General features: G+C 29.2%; 3 protein-coding genes across 3 annotated transcripts; all 3 read left to right on the forward strand.

Annotated features, from left to right (window-relative positions):
- Positions 1-1,926: 1,926 nt before the first annotated feature.
- Positions 1,927-5,001, forward strand: LOC132944761 (uncharacterized). The gene is made up of 3 exons (XM_061014243.1): positions 1,927-2,023; positions 4,249-4,434; positions 4,643-5,001. The coding sequence occupies exons 1-3, from the start codon at positions 1,927-1,929 to the stop codon at positions 4,999-5,001; spliced, it is 642 nt and encodes a 213-aa protein (XP_060870226.1).
- Positions 5,002-7,011: 2,010 nt separating this feature from the next.
- LOC132944763 (uncharacterized) lies at positions 7,012-8,112 on the forward strand. The gene has a single exon (XM_061014246.1). The coding sequence runs from the start codon at positions 7,012-7,014 to the stop codon at positions 8,110-8,112; it is 1,101 nt and encodes a 366-aa protein (XP_060870229.1).
- A 6,761-nt stretch (positions 8,113-14,873) lies between these two features.
- Positions 14,874-17,572, forward strand: LOC132945169 (piggyBac transposable element-derived protein 4-like). The gene is made up of 2 exons (XM_061014836.1): positions 14,874-15,183; positions 15,507-17,572. The coding sequence occupies exons 1-2, from the start codon at positions 15,093-15,095 to the stop codon at positions 17,186-17,188; spliced, it is 1,773 nt and encodes a 590-aa protein (XP_060870819.1). The 5' UTR covers positions 14,874-15,092; the 3' UTR covers positions 17,189-17,572.
- Positions 17,573-18,429: the final 857 nt, after the last annotated feature.

Here is an 18,429-nt window from a genome sequence, read left to right on the forward strand (position 1 = left end):
GAAATTCGCACGTGTCTGGTCCGTGAACAAACCACGTTCGAATATTTCGCGCGTCTCGCCAGCACCACCCAAAATGGAAATTTTGCGAAAATCAAAAAAATGTTTACGCCAATATTTAGCACGTGATTAGCACGAATTTGCACGATATACCCCGACATTTGCACGTGTCTGGTCCGCGAACAAACCACGTTCGAATATTTCGCGCGTCTCGCCAGCACCGCCCAAAATGGAAATTTTGCGAAAATCAAAAAATGTTTATGCCAATATTTATTAAATTTTCATTTTCCATTATTTTTTAGTTTTATTTCTAGAAATGTTAATAAAATTTTATTTGTTGGTTAAAAAAGCTTGAAAATATAAAATAGAAGGCTCCTAGTATATTGTTTCAAAGGTAGATGAAAAATATTAAAAATATTTAGTCACAGTTTTTTTTTATAAGCATTTAAAGTTCAGAAATCACGAAAGTTAGCAAATTATTTTGAGTGAGGATTCGTAAAAATTTTTCTTTTTAAATCTAAGATTTTAAAATGTTATACAAGATTCCTTATAAGATTATCTACCTTTATCAAAAAAAAATGTGTACGAGAAAGTCAAATTAAAGTTTTATGAGCGTTTGAAATTCAAATTTTTACAACATTTAATATTTACTCGATTTCTCATGTAGCGATTTCCTTATTTTGTTGTAATTCAAAATCGAATAACTGTAGATACATGAAAATTTCACTGAATGTTTATTATATTAGCATTTCCTACACACCATACAATTTTAAAAATATTTTGACTGTTGTGCCAAAAAGTGTAAAAATTGTATACAAGGCTCCTGATATATTGTTACAATAGCAGTTGTAAAATATGAAAAATACATTGGCACAGTTTTTTTTATAAGCATTTAAAGATCAAATCTTGACAAAATTTATCAAAATATCGAAAATTATCAATCATTGTAATTAATAAATTATAAAATGTTCAGTTTTTATAGCTAAGGATTCAAAATTTAAAACAAGATTCCATGTAAGTAGTTTATTCTGTTACCAAAAAATCAAAATAATACACAAGCACAGTTTATTTTTATAGTAATTTTAAGTACAAATTTGGACGAAATTACATATTAAAAAACCTAGAATAACTATTTTAGTTATTTTGTTGTGATTGTATAATACTATTCGTGGTTACTTGAAACTTCTAAAGTGTACTATTATATATCTATGATAGTATCACGGTTTGTTGTTGATGTATAACGCGTTATAAGTACCTAATGGATATTGTGATATGATTAATTTGGAATTTAGTATAGGTACCTATTATAGGTCAATTTTTTTTTTAATACCATAAATATGTATAATATGTCTTAAACCTAGACTGACATACTGTCTCCGCTCAGAATCGTTTTTCTTATACAATGATATATCATTAAATTAAAATTTAATACCATGCATTATACAGTGACCCATATTAATATAATGCTCATGTTGGATCCCTTGTTTTTAATTTGGTTAGCTCGTAGGTAGTAAAATATTTGAATGTTTTGATTAAAATAGGATATATTATATCTAAAATAGTTTAACTTGAATCATCTCTAAGGTTTAATACGATCATGTTATTGTTTGGGTGTGATTGTAATATGATTTGTACCTTGGTATGACGGGTGAGCTGGGGAATTCCAAACAGAAGTTCATCGATATCCCATCGTATTATTGTTATTGCTCATTGCCTATTGGCCAATAAAAATAAACTGCGCTACTAATATTGCTACTGTATTATCATTAACCATTTTTAGTATCCAGGATTTTTTTAATTCATTATTCCGATTTCACCGTTGTTGAAATAAACGTTGTTTCCACGCCGTTATGAGTTTGGTTATTTAGTTTGCACCTAATAGTTAGTTTATGTATAATTTTTCTCTATTAATTCATTACTACCTGAATAATGGCGGGTCGAAAAACAGTTATACCGTCTCATCAAATTGTGGAAGCAGTTCTTAAGTTTAAAGACCGTATAATAACTGAAGTCAATGGTGAAAAAAGTAAGTAGACCTAAATTTTTAAAAAAACTTACAGTAATAATCAATTTAATACTAAATTAAATTAATTGACGTAGTAAATTATAACTTTATTGTGTGTATTCACTAATATGTAGGGCTCGGTAGTTATATAGATGTTAAAAAATTAAAAATATGCTTGAAAAAATGTGAAATATGAAAAACAAATTTAAGTATTTAATATAGAAATTTAAAATTATTCAAAATTCCAAAAATACCACTTTTTGTAATTAATTTTCACTAAAAGAAATAAAAGATTGATAAATAATTAGGTATATAATATTCAAATATTTGAATTTTTAAATTTTTTTGTGCTGAACAAATAGTTTTCATCGTCGTGGCGCGAGCGAACCTTAAGTAAAAAAAAATAAAGCGGCGGCACGACAGTGTATATTATTATCTCGAAGCAGGAGTTGCCCATTTCAACATTGTACATTTTGGTGTTTTTTTTAACCGGACCTAACTAATTATCTACTAAATCAATATATTTCTAATAAATTGGAAAAATTAGAAAAATCGTGCAGATGATCTTTTTGAATAAATCATCAAAATAGTACTGTTAGAAATTACGTTATTAAAGGAAATGTGCAAACTTTTTGATGAGAAATTATAATGAAATCTGGAATCACGGCGGCCGCATCTCGCATTGTCGTGCCGACTGATTCCCCCACTCAATTTCATGTACGCGACGCATTTCATTATTGCTCTTTCACGACTTCACGTGAACTTAGATTCTCGCCACTACCTATACGTAGCTATGGATTATTTGTTTCAATTCGTTATAAACTATATCGCTTCATTGAATTACATTATAGCTTAAATTTTTTATATTTTATTTAATGTAGTTTGTTAAATTGTAATTAATACTATAGTATTACACTATTACCTAGTGTGTTATACTGTTGATAATTATTCCTATGTTCGTACCTATATTATGTTCGTACGATAATATATTGGTATTATTTAATTATAAATATGCCAAACAAAGTGTACAAAGAAATAATAAAAAATAAAGAAAAGTACTTATTGAATAAAAAAAAGAATCTTAGTGATAAAATAAATTTCCCAAAAATACTGTTGTCTTGACAATTTTCTAAATTAATGGTTATATTATCACAACTCAGTGCAAAAAACGGAAGAGTAAAAAAAACAGATCTTTAAGTACTGTAACGATGTGATATCATAAATAAATTCTAAGTAAATTGAATAAAAAATATACTTATTTTGTTTCGATAATTTATTTACTCGGTGAAATAACGTGAATAAAATAAACAAAATGCATTAGAAAATCAATGTAATTTAAAATATTATATTATAATGGACATTTCTGCTCAAAATAATTTCTCGCCAAGTAAATAAATTATTAAAACAAAATAAGTGTACTTTTTATTAAATTTACTTAGCATTGATTTATGATAGCCGATAGGTATCACATCCTTAAAGTGCTTAAAGATCTATTTTTTTTTACTTATCCGTTTTTTACACTGAGTTCGACGTAATGTATAATTTTATTGTATTCTCTTAACATTTTTTATTCAAATTACCTTTTTCCATATAGTTCGTTCTATAACCAAAAAATACAAATAATATTACCTATATAAACACAGTTATTGTTTACACAAATTTTAAGTTAAATTTGGACGAAATTAGGTAAGTACATGAAAACCTAGAACACCGATTTTAGTTATTTTGTTGTAATTTAAAAATATTATTCGTTGGTAAATGGTAACTATATACTTGAAACTTTTAAAGTATATTTTTATATTCCATACTGACATCAAATACAATTTTTTCAGAAAATTAATTTTAACCTACTCGTAAAATAAATTTCTGTTTGACCAATATTAATATACCATCCAATATGGTTAGTGTGATAAAATATTATGTTTCAAATTTTCAACCCTAATATTATTTTAATTTTGTATTTTGTAAATTGAGTTTTTTCCAAAGAATAATCAAATAAAATACATTATTATTAATATGAAATAAAAACAACAAGAATATTGTGATTATAATTATTGTATACAGAATTATCATTTATGCTAATTTATTCTTAAATAATAATAATACAAAATATATATTGTATATTATACTTCGTACCGTGAGTAGGCTATTATTATTGGAGGGTTGTGCAAAAATAAGGATTTAAACAAAATTCATAATTTGACGTAACATTTTACAAATTCTATTTTTACAAATATTCTTTTCAGAAATTATTGTAGCTACTGACACTGTTTGGAGTGATATAAGCATTTATTTAAATAGTCTTATGAGTAAAAGTGCTATTCACACTTTTGTGTATAAGGGACGCCATGAGATAAAAGAAAAGCTCGGATTTTGTTCTAGTCCCAAGATTGATCCACCAGAAGCCATCTTTAATTCTTCCACAGAATATGGTCGGTATTACTTTTTACACGTATTATTCAAATATATTACTTATATAAGTACACTTTTATTTGATTATTTCATAATGATAAGGTATTATTACACAATACATATCATCTAAATAAAGTTTTTTTTTATTTAACTATATGCACTTACATCATTAAATTATCTGCGTTACAATTGACATATATTAATAACTGTTAACTTTTTTTTATACAGGTAGTTCGGATGAAAATTCCAGCAGTAATCTGGATTTTCCTAGAAGAAAATTTGTGGTAACTTTTTCTTCAGAAGAATGGAAAAAAATAAAACCTGATGATGTGCAATACAGACTGCATGATAAAAAACGACCATCACAAAGTTTTAAAACGTACTATGCATTAACCAAAAATCAATGGACACCTATTTTGGCTGAATATTTTTGGGTGCATACACAACTTCCATGCTGCTTATCATTCCGCAAAGCAAATGTTCATCCACATGGAACAAACTTTGTGACCGTATTTGGACGATGTAGTGTATGCAGCTCATGCTTTAAAGGGATTATTTCTGAAAAACCATTAGATAATGAAAATTAATATTTTTATTAAATTTTAAGCAAATTTTTTTCCTAAATTTTGTTATTTCATACAAAGTTGTACATTTTAATTTTATTTTTTACAGGGTATTAATGCAATGCACGTATACGGGGAATTTTGACATGTTGCACGAGCCAAATAAAAAACGCCGTTTGTTGGGAACAGCAAAGGAAAAAGTAATAACAGCCATTGTTCAAAAAAATATGTCTAGCGCCACACATCGTGAAACAGAAGCTGTACGACTGATGAAAACAGGTGATTTTAGTCCGTAATAATAAGTATAAAAAAAAATCCTTTTCAGGAGGAGGGTGTTGGAGGGGGAGCGTTAAATTTGAAAAACTACAATTTTATTCACCTCAATCTTTTGTAACGTTAGGTTAGTAAAAAAAATTAAAATCGTTATTTTAGATTAAAAGTGAAGCGATTCATTTTACAATGATGTTTTTTTTACGTCTGTGAACAATTTTTAGAGCTGTTATGCTTGAGTCATCGACTTAGGACTTGTTCTGTTAGGAAAGTGAATTTTTGTTCTTTAAAAAGAACAGAAATGCATCCTAATACCCAAGGATGGGCAAGTTAACGATTTTTTTTAACTTGTTAAGTTAAGTTATTTTAAAACAATAAAGTTGAGTTAAGTTAAAAGTTACTCATATTTTTTTTTCGTTAACTCGTAAAGTTAAGAATTAACTTTGAAAAAAAAGTAAACTTAGTTTAAATTTAAAATTTGCTAATTTACAAAAATAAAAAATTCCAGATACAAAATATAGATTATTAGATAGTTTTTCTTTACGCTCAAGAAAATTACTGGGGAAATTTAAAATGATACATCAAAGCAAAAACCCATTCAAAAATTTGCATTATTCTTCGGACAAAAATTAACTTAATATAGATACTTTTGTTCAAGATTAACGTGTTACCTGTTAATCTTGAAAAAAAGTAACTTGTTAAGTTAAAAGTTAATTTGAAAAAAAAAGTAACGCGTTAATTAACTTAATTAAAATTCACTTAACGTTTTAACTTAATTTTAACTTTTAACTCGTTAATGCCCAGCCTTACAGTAATACCTACATATTCAAAATAATTGGGGGAAAAGTAAGGGTACAACAAACATTTTTACAAGAAAAAAAATGTTCAAACCATCAATCAAATATTTCATATTTTCAGGTTATTCTGAACCACCTATTATACCATCGGGGTTATATAAATCATTGTTTTAAAACGATCTGTCAGCCTAAACATATTTTACTATAGGTATATTGGTACCTATATGGTATTTCTGTAAGTAATTTATTTTTCTATCAGTAGTACCAGGTTGAACTAACTCTTGACAAAAACTAATTTTCTATAATATAAATTATAATATTATTTTATACGATCTTGCTAGATGTTATTATTACCTAGTCAATAGTAAATACAATACAAACATACGGTTTTAATAGATTTGTGGTAGCGAATAGCATAAAATAAATCTAAATATTTTGAAAATATTGTGACGTGCAATAAAGGTGCTTTTAAGTATTCCACTTATATTACTTGTATAATACAAGTATTCATGTTAATATTAATTATGTTGAAATTTACATATGTAATGTCTTTGGAATTAAATTGGCCGTGTATTATATTTTAAATTTTGAACAATATTATATTATTTTGTTGTCATGGAAATATTCGTTTGGATGTTTATTCATACGACCGATTACATATTTTGAATCAGTTTATATTTCGTAACGAACCGCTTAACGAATTATTTTATTTTCTATAACATAAATATAATTTAATAATCAACTTTTGAATGTATTACTTATATCTTATTGTTTAATAATTTTTCTATAACCTTGCGTGAGGTAAAAAAAAAACGCTGAGGAGTCAACCTTATAAAAATCAAAAAAAGTTTTGCAAAACAACGTCACTACGTCAGGACGAGTGCAGAATAACCCGGCTGTTGGAAATTCGCAGAATTACGAGTTCCGCACCCATAGCGGATATCCGTCGAAAGACAACACTCACATGATGGCAGACGACGGAGCATATACGGCAGACGACCCTACGCTGACCGTGGGGCCCAAAATTGTCTGTATCACTGAGCTCTGTGACCAACAACCGTCGGCGACGACATCCACATTGCAGGTGGAGGCCGATCAGAGGACGTTAGATTTAGCACCACTACTATCCCTGTGTCCAAATGACGAACTGTTGGAAGCTCCTGTTGGAATCTTGCAGGAGTGCGATTATCCATCGACAGACAACGTATATATGGTGGACGACAATAAATACACGACGAAAGATAACGCGGTAGACGACCCTACACTGACCGTGAGGCCAAAAATTGTATGTGCTATCAGTGAGCTCCGTGATCAACAACCGACGACGACGACATTGACTTCGAGCAAAAGTGATGGCGACGGGTTGGAGCCTGCGACAACTACGATCCAAGTAAAGTCAGCGGTGACTGAACAGCTTGATTCTTACGTGGCACCGGTTAGAATCCAGCTGTTAGATGCACTGGCTGATGTTAACGATTTTGTTCCGGACGAGGCAACCGAAAGCACGACCATAGTTTCTATAGTCGTGGACAAAAGTGATGGCGACGGGTTGGAGCCAGCGATGACTACGACCCAAGTAAAGTCAGCGGTGACTGAAGAGCTTGATTCTTACGTGGCACCGGTTAGAATCCAGCTGTTAGATGCACTGGCTGATGTTAACGATTTTGTTCCGGACGAGGCAACCAAAAGCACGACCATAGTTCCTAAAGTCGTGGCCAAAAGTGATGGCGACGGGTTGGAGCCAGCGATGACTATGATCCAAGTAAAGTCAGCGGTGACTGAACAGCTTGATTCTTACGTGGCACCGGTTAGAATCCAGCTGTTAGATGCACTGGCTGATGTTAACGATTTTGTTCCGGACGAGGCAACCGAAAGCACGACCATAGTTCCTATAGCCGTGGCCAAAAGTGATGGCGATGGGTTGGAGCTAGCGACGACTGCGGTCCAAGCAAAGTCAGCAGCAGCAGAAAAACCCCGGCAAGGTCGTCGTAGATCGTTCTTATCGGCAGTGGGAAGGCGGCTCCTCAAGTTCGGGAGGACGTTATGCTGCTGTTGCTGTTGCAAATAGTGTGGTAGGTACACCGATACCGCCATATGGTGCGCTTGATTACATCTGTGAGATGACAACGAGTTGAGAAGACAAGAGGGATGCAAAAAGAGATGTTGACTGGTGTCATCAGTCCAAAATTTAAGTTTATAATTTATTAAAATTCATTTTGTTTAATTTTCGTTTTGTTGAAAAACTTTAATATTATAATGATTGTTAATTTGCTCATATTATCAAATAAACAATGAAGCATAACATATGTAAATATTAATTATACATGTAAATTTTTACTTCGAATACCGTCAAATTTTTTTCTGATTGTTATTAAAAATAAAAATGTGAGAAATAAAAAAAAATGTACATAATCATATGTAATAACAATAAAACAAATAATATAATTTAATGTGTACATTCGTCTTGAACACTAATTACTTTATATTTTTATGATTATTATATTTATAAGTCGTATTTTATTGTTGAATAAGACCTAACACGGGAGATACCGGACAAATAGAACCATGACAGAGGTATAGCTAAATTGCCTATCCATAACGCCGTGTAATCATAACAATAATATTGAAATACACGAAGAAAAAAAACTAACGGCATTACAGAAGAAGATAAAAGTATAACAATATTTTTAGACAATTTGATTTACAAAAAATTTTTTATCGTGGAAGCCCATGCAGTAAATAATATAACTAATTTTTTAAAAAAAAAACGTCAAATTTACAAGTATACGAAAATGTAGATAATAATATTAAATATTCATATACCAATAATTATTAAGTTTACATAGGTACCCAAGATAAACAACTGTATAATTCATTCAATGTTTAAGGTTTACATTTTAACATTTTTTCTGCGGAATAATAAAATATTTTTTTAAATAAAATGAGGTATAAAATACCTCCATTGGTATAGGCACCTATTGTATAAGTACAGGTATGAAGTATTTTATTCCCCACTCATTACACTTCTGCAGTATTATATTTAAGTATTTATTAGAACTTTACACAGAGTTTTTCAAACGTTTGATAGAAATTTCGTAAACAATCTTATTAAATTTTATTTTTTAAAATTGGTTACACTTGGAGGTTGGAATTTTTTTTAATAGATAACAATATATTGTCAAGTTATTTTAATGTAGTACCTATAAAATTTGAATTCAGTTAATCAAAATATTTTATTTGTACATTTTATGGTATACAAATGCTTTGATAATTTATTTTATTATACTGTATAAATGAGAAGCTCACACAATACAACTGTATTTTGATTGACTGCTTTTGACTTTTTGGTAGTGTCATCAAATAATTCCCAATTGTTAGGCCCTCTTTTACAGTACGCTACATAGTGACCAACAGATGTGCGCAATCTACTTAGCCCTTTCCGATAGTCACATACACCTCGCAATTCATATTATGCTGTGTTATAATGTGTTAGAACTTGTGGGATATCCTTTAGAGGTATTTGTAGCTGTGGAGCAGCTTCTGTTGATTGATCTTTATAGTTAGTAATATCTCCTGCAATTAAAAAATATGATAACATAAATAAATGTATATAGTGTTTATAGGTTATATTTTAGTTAATGTATTTACTGTAAGTACCTTCCCATTTTAAAATTTCTATAATTAAATGTTTTGTAGATGCTTCGGTCCTTATAGTTTTATCACCATTACATGGGTTTGTTTGATATTGGTTTATATTTCCACAAGTCAAATAGTCTATCGATAATCTTTCTAATAAAAAATTTTGTAAACCATCTAGATTATTTTCTGTGTGGAATGTGATGTATGTCACTGGTTTTTGTTTTTCCGTTGAGTAGTCACATTTAGGGTTTGAACATAATATATAATCAAATGCCGTAGGTATATCTTGAAATAGCTTTTGTATGACAAATGCTGTTGTTGCATGGCAAGAAACTAATGTAATGTCATAGTCAATTTTGGTTGCTTCTGGTTCGAGATAAGTTAATAATATCTGAGCTCTTTCTTTGTAAGTTGTAGGGTTGATTCCTTTTTTAACAATTGACGAAACAAAAGAAAGAAATTCATTTGGGTTTTCCAGGCAATTTATTTCTTCGGAATATCGCTTACTTGTACAATAAGACACCATGAATATTGAAGCCAGTGCATCAAAAGCACAAGTATTACTAAGTGCAACTTTACCATAACCTTTTAAATTCCTACTTTTTAGATCAGTTACTTTTGAACCATTTTTTAAATTAGGTAACGATGTAATGCTGCGTGAATTATTTAAGTCTATATGACGCAAATGTGTGTTAGAGTTTAAGTAAGAATTTGTTATACGTTGCTTTTTAGATTTTCTATCCCACCCTTCTTTAGCAGTATTCTCATCACAGTTAACTGTTATTGATTTGTTTATTGTGATTTAATATTGTTTTCATCAATAGCAATAAAGTCATCTTCATTAGTTTGATCAATCAGTATAACTTCTTTAAAGTTGTCACTTTGAATGGTATGTGTGTAATTTGAAGAACGCAAAAGAGAATTTCCTCGTAGAGATATTATGTGTCTTTCTAAAAACAAATCAATATTTGTAGGAAGGTCTATGTCTTTGAAAGTTACTACTTTTAGTTTTTTAAAGCTTGATTCCACTCCTGCAGAACTGGCTGTCATTTTTCCATAATTAAAAATAGGTATCATTAAACCTCACCACAAAGGTAAAAACTGCATGCATTTAATTATTAATGGCACTAATGTGGGCAAATACATAGCATTAATGCCATTACCCTCTTGAATATATTCTTTGCTCTTTTCAAATATTTCCTCAGCCCAACTCTGAAATGGATTTTTTTCATTATCAAGATCAAAATTTTGTGATTCATCCACTTCCTCAATTGAATCGTGAATGTCTTCCTCAGAGTCAATAGTTGATAACACTTGATTATACCATTCTTCGTAATTTATAAAACCCGTGGATGTTATATCAATTAATTGTTTTTTATGATACTCACATGGAGTGTCTCTACCTCTCACTGCATCAACTCCATCAGTTTCATTTGTTAACACGACAAATAGGGATAAAACAATTGAATATATTTCCGATATAGATTGGTTTTTAATTATAACTCCTATGCTGCGTAGAATTACTTCTCTAACTCTACCTTGAGTATTCTTCAATGGAATCCATTTACTCACTAATCTTATAAAGTGAGCAACATCTGTTCGTATGAAACAATTGAGCAACCAAATTGGATCCGGCGATACCTTACCTAATGCTAACTTAGCACAAACTCTGATATACTGTTTTAGTGAAGAATACTGGGTAAAACATTTCACACATGCGGACAACAAGGCCATGGATTGGTCGCAAACAGTTTCTCTAGGTGAAGGCACATTAAAATTTAACCAGTTTGCTAGCCAGTTATAGATAGCAAGAGTTGTATGCCGCTCACGTATCATGTTTGAAACCGTAGAGCTGTGTAGTTTTGATTCATCGTACACCAAAGCTTCGTATAGATAAATTGTTTTAGTTTTATTCATTCCAAATTTTTTAAAATTCTTAATTAATGATCCAGTTGCATCAATTATGATCTTAGGATAAGAAGTACTTTGACAGTAACTTCTGTAGAGATGGATCTGTTCGCAACTATGGTAATGAATATAAAATAGTTCACAACTTAAATCATGTAGAATGTCTTTATACTCATTTTCATTTTTCATGATTGCCAATGATGTAAATACGTCTTCATGCCTTCTATTTGATGCCAAGTTTCGCCATTTTATTTGACGTAATGCACCCCCCGATGGTATAATAGGTGGTTCAGAATAACCTAAAAATATGAAATATTTGATTGATGGTTTGAACATTTTTTTTCTTGTAAAAATGTTTGTTGTACCCTTACTTTTCCCCCAATTATTTTGAATATGTAGGTATTACTGCAAGGCTGGGCATTAACGAGTTAAAAGTTAAAATTAAGTTAAAACGTTAAGTGAATTTTAATTAAGTTAATTAACGCGTTACTTTTTTTTTCAAATTAACTTTTAACTTAATAAGTTACTTTTTTTCAAGATTAACAGGTAACACGTTAATCTTGAACAAAAGTATCTATATTAAGTTAATTTTTGTCCAAAGAATAATGCAAATTTTCGAATGGGTTTTTGCTTTGATGTATCATTTTAAATTTCCCCAGTAATTTTCTTGAGCGTAAAGAAAAACTATCTAATAATCTATATTTTGTATCTGGAATTTTTTATTTTTGTAAATTAGCAAATTTTAAATTTAAACTAAGTTAAGTTACTTTTTTTTCAAAGTTAATTCTTAACTTAACGAGTTAACGAAAAAAAAATATGAGTAACTTTTAACTTAACTCAACTTTATTGTTTTAAAATAACTTAACTTAACAAGTTAAAAAAAATCGTTAACTTGCCCATCCTTGGGTATTAGGATGCATTTCTGTTCTTTTTAAAGAACAAACATTCACTTTCCTAACAGAACAAGTCCTAAGTCGATGACTCAAGCATAACAGCTCTAAAAATTGTTCACAGACGTAAAAAAAACATCATTGTAAAATGAATCGCTTCACTTTTAATCTAAAATAACGATTTTAATTTTTTTTACTAACCTAACGTTACAAAAGATTGAGGTGAATAAAATTGTAGTTTTTCAAATTTAACGCTCCCCCTCCAACACCCTCCTCCTGAAAAGGATTTTTTTTTATACTTATTATTACGGACTAAAATCACCTGTTTTCATCAGTCGTACAGCTTCTGTTTCACGATGTGTGGCGCTAGACATATTTTTTTGAACAATAGCTGTTATTACTTTTTCCTTTGCTGTTCCCAACAAACGGCGTTTTTTATTTGGCTCGTGCAACATGTCAAAATTCCCCGTATACGTGCATTGCATTGCAAAAAATAAAATTAAAATGTACAACTTTGTATGAAATAACAAAATTTAGGAAAAAAATTTGCTTAAAATTTAATAAAAATATTACTTTTCATTATCTAATGGTTTTTCAGAAATAATCCCTTTAAAGCATGAGCTGCATACACTACATCGTCCAAATACGGTCACAAAGTTTGTTCCATGTGGATGAACATTTGCTTTGCGGAATGATAAGCAGCATGGAAGTTGTGTATGCACCCAAAAATGTTCAGCCAAAATAGGTGTCCATTGATTTTTGGTTAATGCATAGTACGTTTTAAAACTTTGTGATGGTCGTTTTTTATCATGCAGTCTGTATGCACATCATCAGGTTTTATTTTTTTCCATTCTTCTGAAGAAAAAGTTACCACAAATTTTCTTCTAGGAAAATCCAGATTACTGCTGGAATTTTCATCCGAACTACCTGTATAAAAAAAAGTTAACAGTTATTAATATATGTCAATTGTAACGCAGATAATTTAATGATGTAAGTGCATATAGTTAAATAAAAAAAAACTTTATTTAGATGATATGTATTGTGTAATAATACCTTATCATTATGAAATAATCAAATAAAAGTGTACTTATATAAGTAATATATTTGAATAATACGTGTAAAAAGTAATACCGACCATATTCTGTGGAAGAATTAAAGATGGCTTCTGGTGGATCAATCTTGGGACTAGAACAAAATCCGAGCTTTTCTTTTATCTCATGGCGTCCCTTATACACAAAAGTGTGAATAGCACTTTTACTCATAAGACTATTTAAATAAATGCTTATATCACTCCAAACAGTGTCAGTAGCTACAATAATTTCTGAAAAGAATATTTGTAAAAATAGAATTTGTAAAATGTTACGTCAAATTATGAATTTTGTTTAAATCCTTATTTTTGCACAACCCTCCAATAATAATAGCCTACTCACGGTACGAAGTATAATATACAATATATATTTTGTATTATTATAATTTAAGAATAAATTAGCATAAATGATAATTCTGTATACAATAATTATAATCACAATATTCTTGTTGTTTTTATTTCATATTAATAATAATGTATTTTATTTGATTATTCTTTGGAAAAAACTCAATTTACAAAATACAAAATTAAAATAATATTAGGGTTGAAAATTTGAAACATAATATTTTATCACACTAACCATATTGGATAGTATATTAATATTGGTCAAACAGAAATTTATTTTACGAGTAGGTTAAAATTAATTTTCTGAAAAAATTGTATTTGATGTCAGTATGGAATATAATAATATACTTTAAAAGTTTCAAGTATATAGTTACCATTTACCAACGAATAATATTTTTAAATTACAACAAAATAACTAAAATCGGTGTTCTAGGTTTTCATGTACTTACCTAATTTCGTCCAAATTTAACTTAAAATTTGTGTAAACAATAACTGTGTTTATATAGGTAATATTATTTGTATTTTTTGGTTATAGAACGAACTATATGGAAAAAGGTAATTTGAATAAAAAATGTTAAGAGAATACAATAAAATTATACATTACGTCGAACTCAGTGTAAAAAACGGATAAGTAAAAAAAAATAGATCTTTAAGCACTTTAAGGATGTGATACCTATCGGCTATCATAAATCAATGCTAAGTAAATTTAATAAAAAGTACACTTATTTTGTTTTAATAATTTATTTACTTGGCGAGAAATTATTTTGAGCAGAAATGTCCATTATAATATAATATTTTAACCTTTTCACTGCCCGTGACGCACCTGTGCGTTTTAAAGAAACGCCATCCACACGCCCGTGACGCACCTGTGCGTTTCATATGATAGTCCATTATATAATAGTGATACGGGCATTTAACTGGTATCGCTATCTAGTGCTCATTATGACGAATTCAATGGTTTAATTTTTTTTTTCATAACATCATTTACAAAGAAGTTATAAGCAAATTTCCAAATAGTTCTTATCAGGGGTTATCAAAATTGTATTTGTTTATCATTATTCATTATTAATGAATATTAGTATATTACTGCAATTTTCATCTGTGACTGGTAACTTTGTTTAATGTTTATTTATTCAGTTAATTGTTTATTTCGATTATTAGTTTGAATTACTATTGATTATGTCTCGTGGTATGAACGATTATGAAATATTAGCCGAACTAGATGAACTTCTAGCGAATGCGGAATCTGACGACGAATTTGGATTTGATGGTAAATATTTGTATTATTATTATTATTATTTCTATTCAATAAGGAAGTCAATTTGGTAATAATCATAGAATTGAATAATAATTGCTTTAGTAATTATTACTTGTTATGATTATAAAAGACTACAAAGTATAAACTTATACCTACATGTAATTTATAGTCATACTAAAAAACTATATATCTTCACTATTTTATGACCTACCTGTATATTGTTGTAAAATAAAAAATATCAGTTATAATGTAATTCTAATTTATTTATTTTATTGTATAGTATATCAGATAAATAATATTGTTATTCATTTATTTATTTTTTTATATTTATATAGACACGTTCCCACTTGATGATGACATCCAAACTCAAGATTGTGACAATGATGAAACCTTTGAAATTGATATTGATCCACATCAATCACCTTCTACGCCAGAAATACGACCAATTACTTGTCTTCAAAAACCAAGAAATATACCAAAAGTAAAAACAAAAAAGAAACAAGGATTAACTACACCGAATTTCAAATGGAAAAGTGGACCATTTAAACCTAACATTCATGAATTTGATTCAAGTGAAAGTGGCATAAAAAAAATTGAGTTTGAACTCGGTGAAAATTCACCTGTAATTGATTTTTTTGAATGTTTTTTCACACCTTCACTGTTGGGTAAAGTAGCATTCGAAACAAACCGCTATTATCGACAGAATACAGAAAATCAAGATCTTGGAGACCGTGATAAACGTTGGTACGATACAACGTCTGAAGAAATGTATTTGTTTATTGCAATAAATATGCTGATGGCTAGGAACAAAAAACTTGAACTTCAAGAATACTGGTCAACTGATCCATTACTTTATACACCTATATTTGGACAAATTATGAGTAGAAATAGATATCAGATTCTACTTCGGTATATCCACTTTACCAACAATGAACATCAAGCGGCCAATGATAGGTTATATAAAATAAAAATGGTTCTAAATGAAGTTAAAAAAAATTTCAGAGATGCTATGGTTCCATTTCAAAGCCTTGTAATTGACGAAAGTCTACTTTTGTGGAAAGGTCGACTCTCTTTCAAGCAATTTATTCGAACTAAAAGACATCGTTTTGGTATCAAGTTCTTTATACTATGTGATGTAGAAACAGACTTTATATTAGATTTTGTTATATACACTGGTAAAACTACTGAGTTAAAAGCCTGTGATGTAAATCTTGGACAATCTGGAGCTGTAGTTTGTACATTGTTGCGTGGATATTTGAAAAAAGGTCGTACATTATTCACGGATAATTGGTATACTTCACCATTGCTTTCAACATATCTACATAAGAATAAAACAAATAGTTGTGGGACTGTTCGGAAAACTCGAAGAGGAATGCCAGAGCTCAAGAATAAATTAAAAATTGGTGAAACACAAAGTTTACATACTAATAAAATGTTGGCAATGAGATGGTTGGATAGACGGGATGTTTATATGCTTACAACTTGTTTCACAGATAAAATGTTATGTACTGGAAAAACAGATATTGAAAATAAAAACATTAGAAAGCCAGATTGCATTATAAAATATAATGAAAGCATGGGCTCTGTGGACAAGACAGACATGCTTCTGAGTAGTGTAGAGTGTGTACGCAAGACCATAAAATGGTACAAAAAGGTGTATTTTCATTTGATAGATATGTCTCTACTGAATTCATACTCAGCTTACAAACAAGTTACAGGAAAGAATCCACCTCTAGCCGACTTTCAGTTGACACTTATAAGACAAATTATGGATAGGTACAAGTCCACTGTAAAAAGTCCAAAATTATATAGAAAAAAAGATGATGAGCTATTACAAGGTAAAAAAAAACATTTTCTATCTGAAGTTCAATCCACCGCACAAGGAAAATTTGCCAGGAGAAGATGTGTCATATGCAGTATCAACAAAAAAAGAAAAGATACAAAATATTTTTGTAAGGAATGCAAAGTGGGTCTATGTGCTGTACCATGCTTTGAACTTTACCATAAAAATAAATAAAATAAAACTTGTACACTTGTTTAGTATTTTATTTATTATTTTATTTTATTATAAATGTATTTTGTTGTATTCCTTGTTTGTATTATATTTCACTTATTATTTTGTAAAAAGAATAATAAATTACAGTAATATTTGAACGGTTTAGTATTTATTGACGTAATTGATTACCGTACAACAATAATCGTTACATTTTAGGAAACCCTGGCCAAAACATTTGTATTAGCTAATTACTTAGTAATTAATTGATGAATATTTTTTTTTTTTTTTTCTATGAATTTATTTATTTATAAGTATTGAAAAATAAAATGAGGTAAACATAAAAAAAATTAAAAAAAACATGGGCTTGTGGAGGTGCCATTGCAAAATGTGTCTGGGCATTGAAAAGGTTAAATTACATTGATTTTCTAATGCATTTTGTTTATTTTATTCACGTTATTTCACCGAGTAAATAAATTATCGAAACAAAATAAGTATATTTTTTATTCAATTTACTTAGAATTTATTTATGATATCACATCGTTACAGTACTTAAAGATCTGTTTTTTTTACTCTTCCGTTTTTTGCACTGAGTTGTGATATAACCATTAATTTAGAAAATTGTCAAGACAACAGTATTTTTGGGAAATTTATTTTATCACTAAGATTCTTTTTTTTATTCAATAAGTACTTTTCTTTATTTTTTATTATTTCTTTGTACACTTTGTTTGGCATATTTATAATTAAATAATACCAATATATTATCGTACGAACATAATATAGGTACGAACATAGGAATAATTATCAACAGTATAACACACTAGGTAATAGTGTAATACTATAGTATTAATTACAATTTAACAAACTACATTAAATAAAATATAAAAAATTTAAGCTATAATGTAATTCAATGAAGCGATATAGTTTATAACGAATTGAAACAAATAATCCATAGCTACGTATAGGTAGTGGCGAGAATCTAAGTTCACGTGAAGTCGTGAAAGAGCAATAATGAAATGCGTCGCGTACATGAAATTGAGTGGGGGAATCAGTCGGCACGACAATGCGAGATGCGGCCGCCGTGATTCCAGATTTCATTATAATTTCTCATTAAAAAGTTTGCACATTTCCTTTAATAACGTAATTTCTAACAGTACTATTTTGATGATTTATTCAAAAAGATCATCTGCACGATTTTTCTAATTTTTCCAATTTATTTGAAATATATTGATTTAGTAGATAATTAGTTAGGTCCGGTTAAAAAA

The sequence above is a fragment of the Metopolophium dirhodum genome, chromosome 5 (assembly GCF_019925205.1).
Source record: "Metopolophium dirhodum isolate CAU chromosome 5, ASM1992520v1, whole genome shotgun sequence".
NCBI lineage: Eukaryota > Metazoa > Arthropoda > Insecta > Hemiptera > Aphididae > Metopolophium > Metopolophium dirhodum.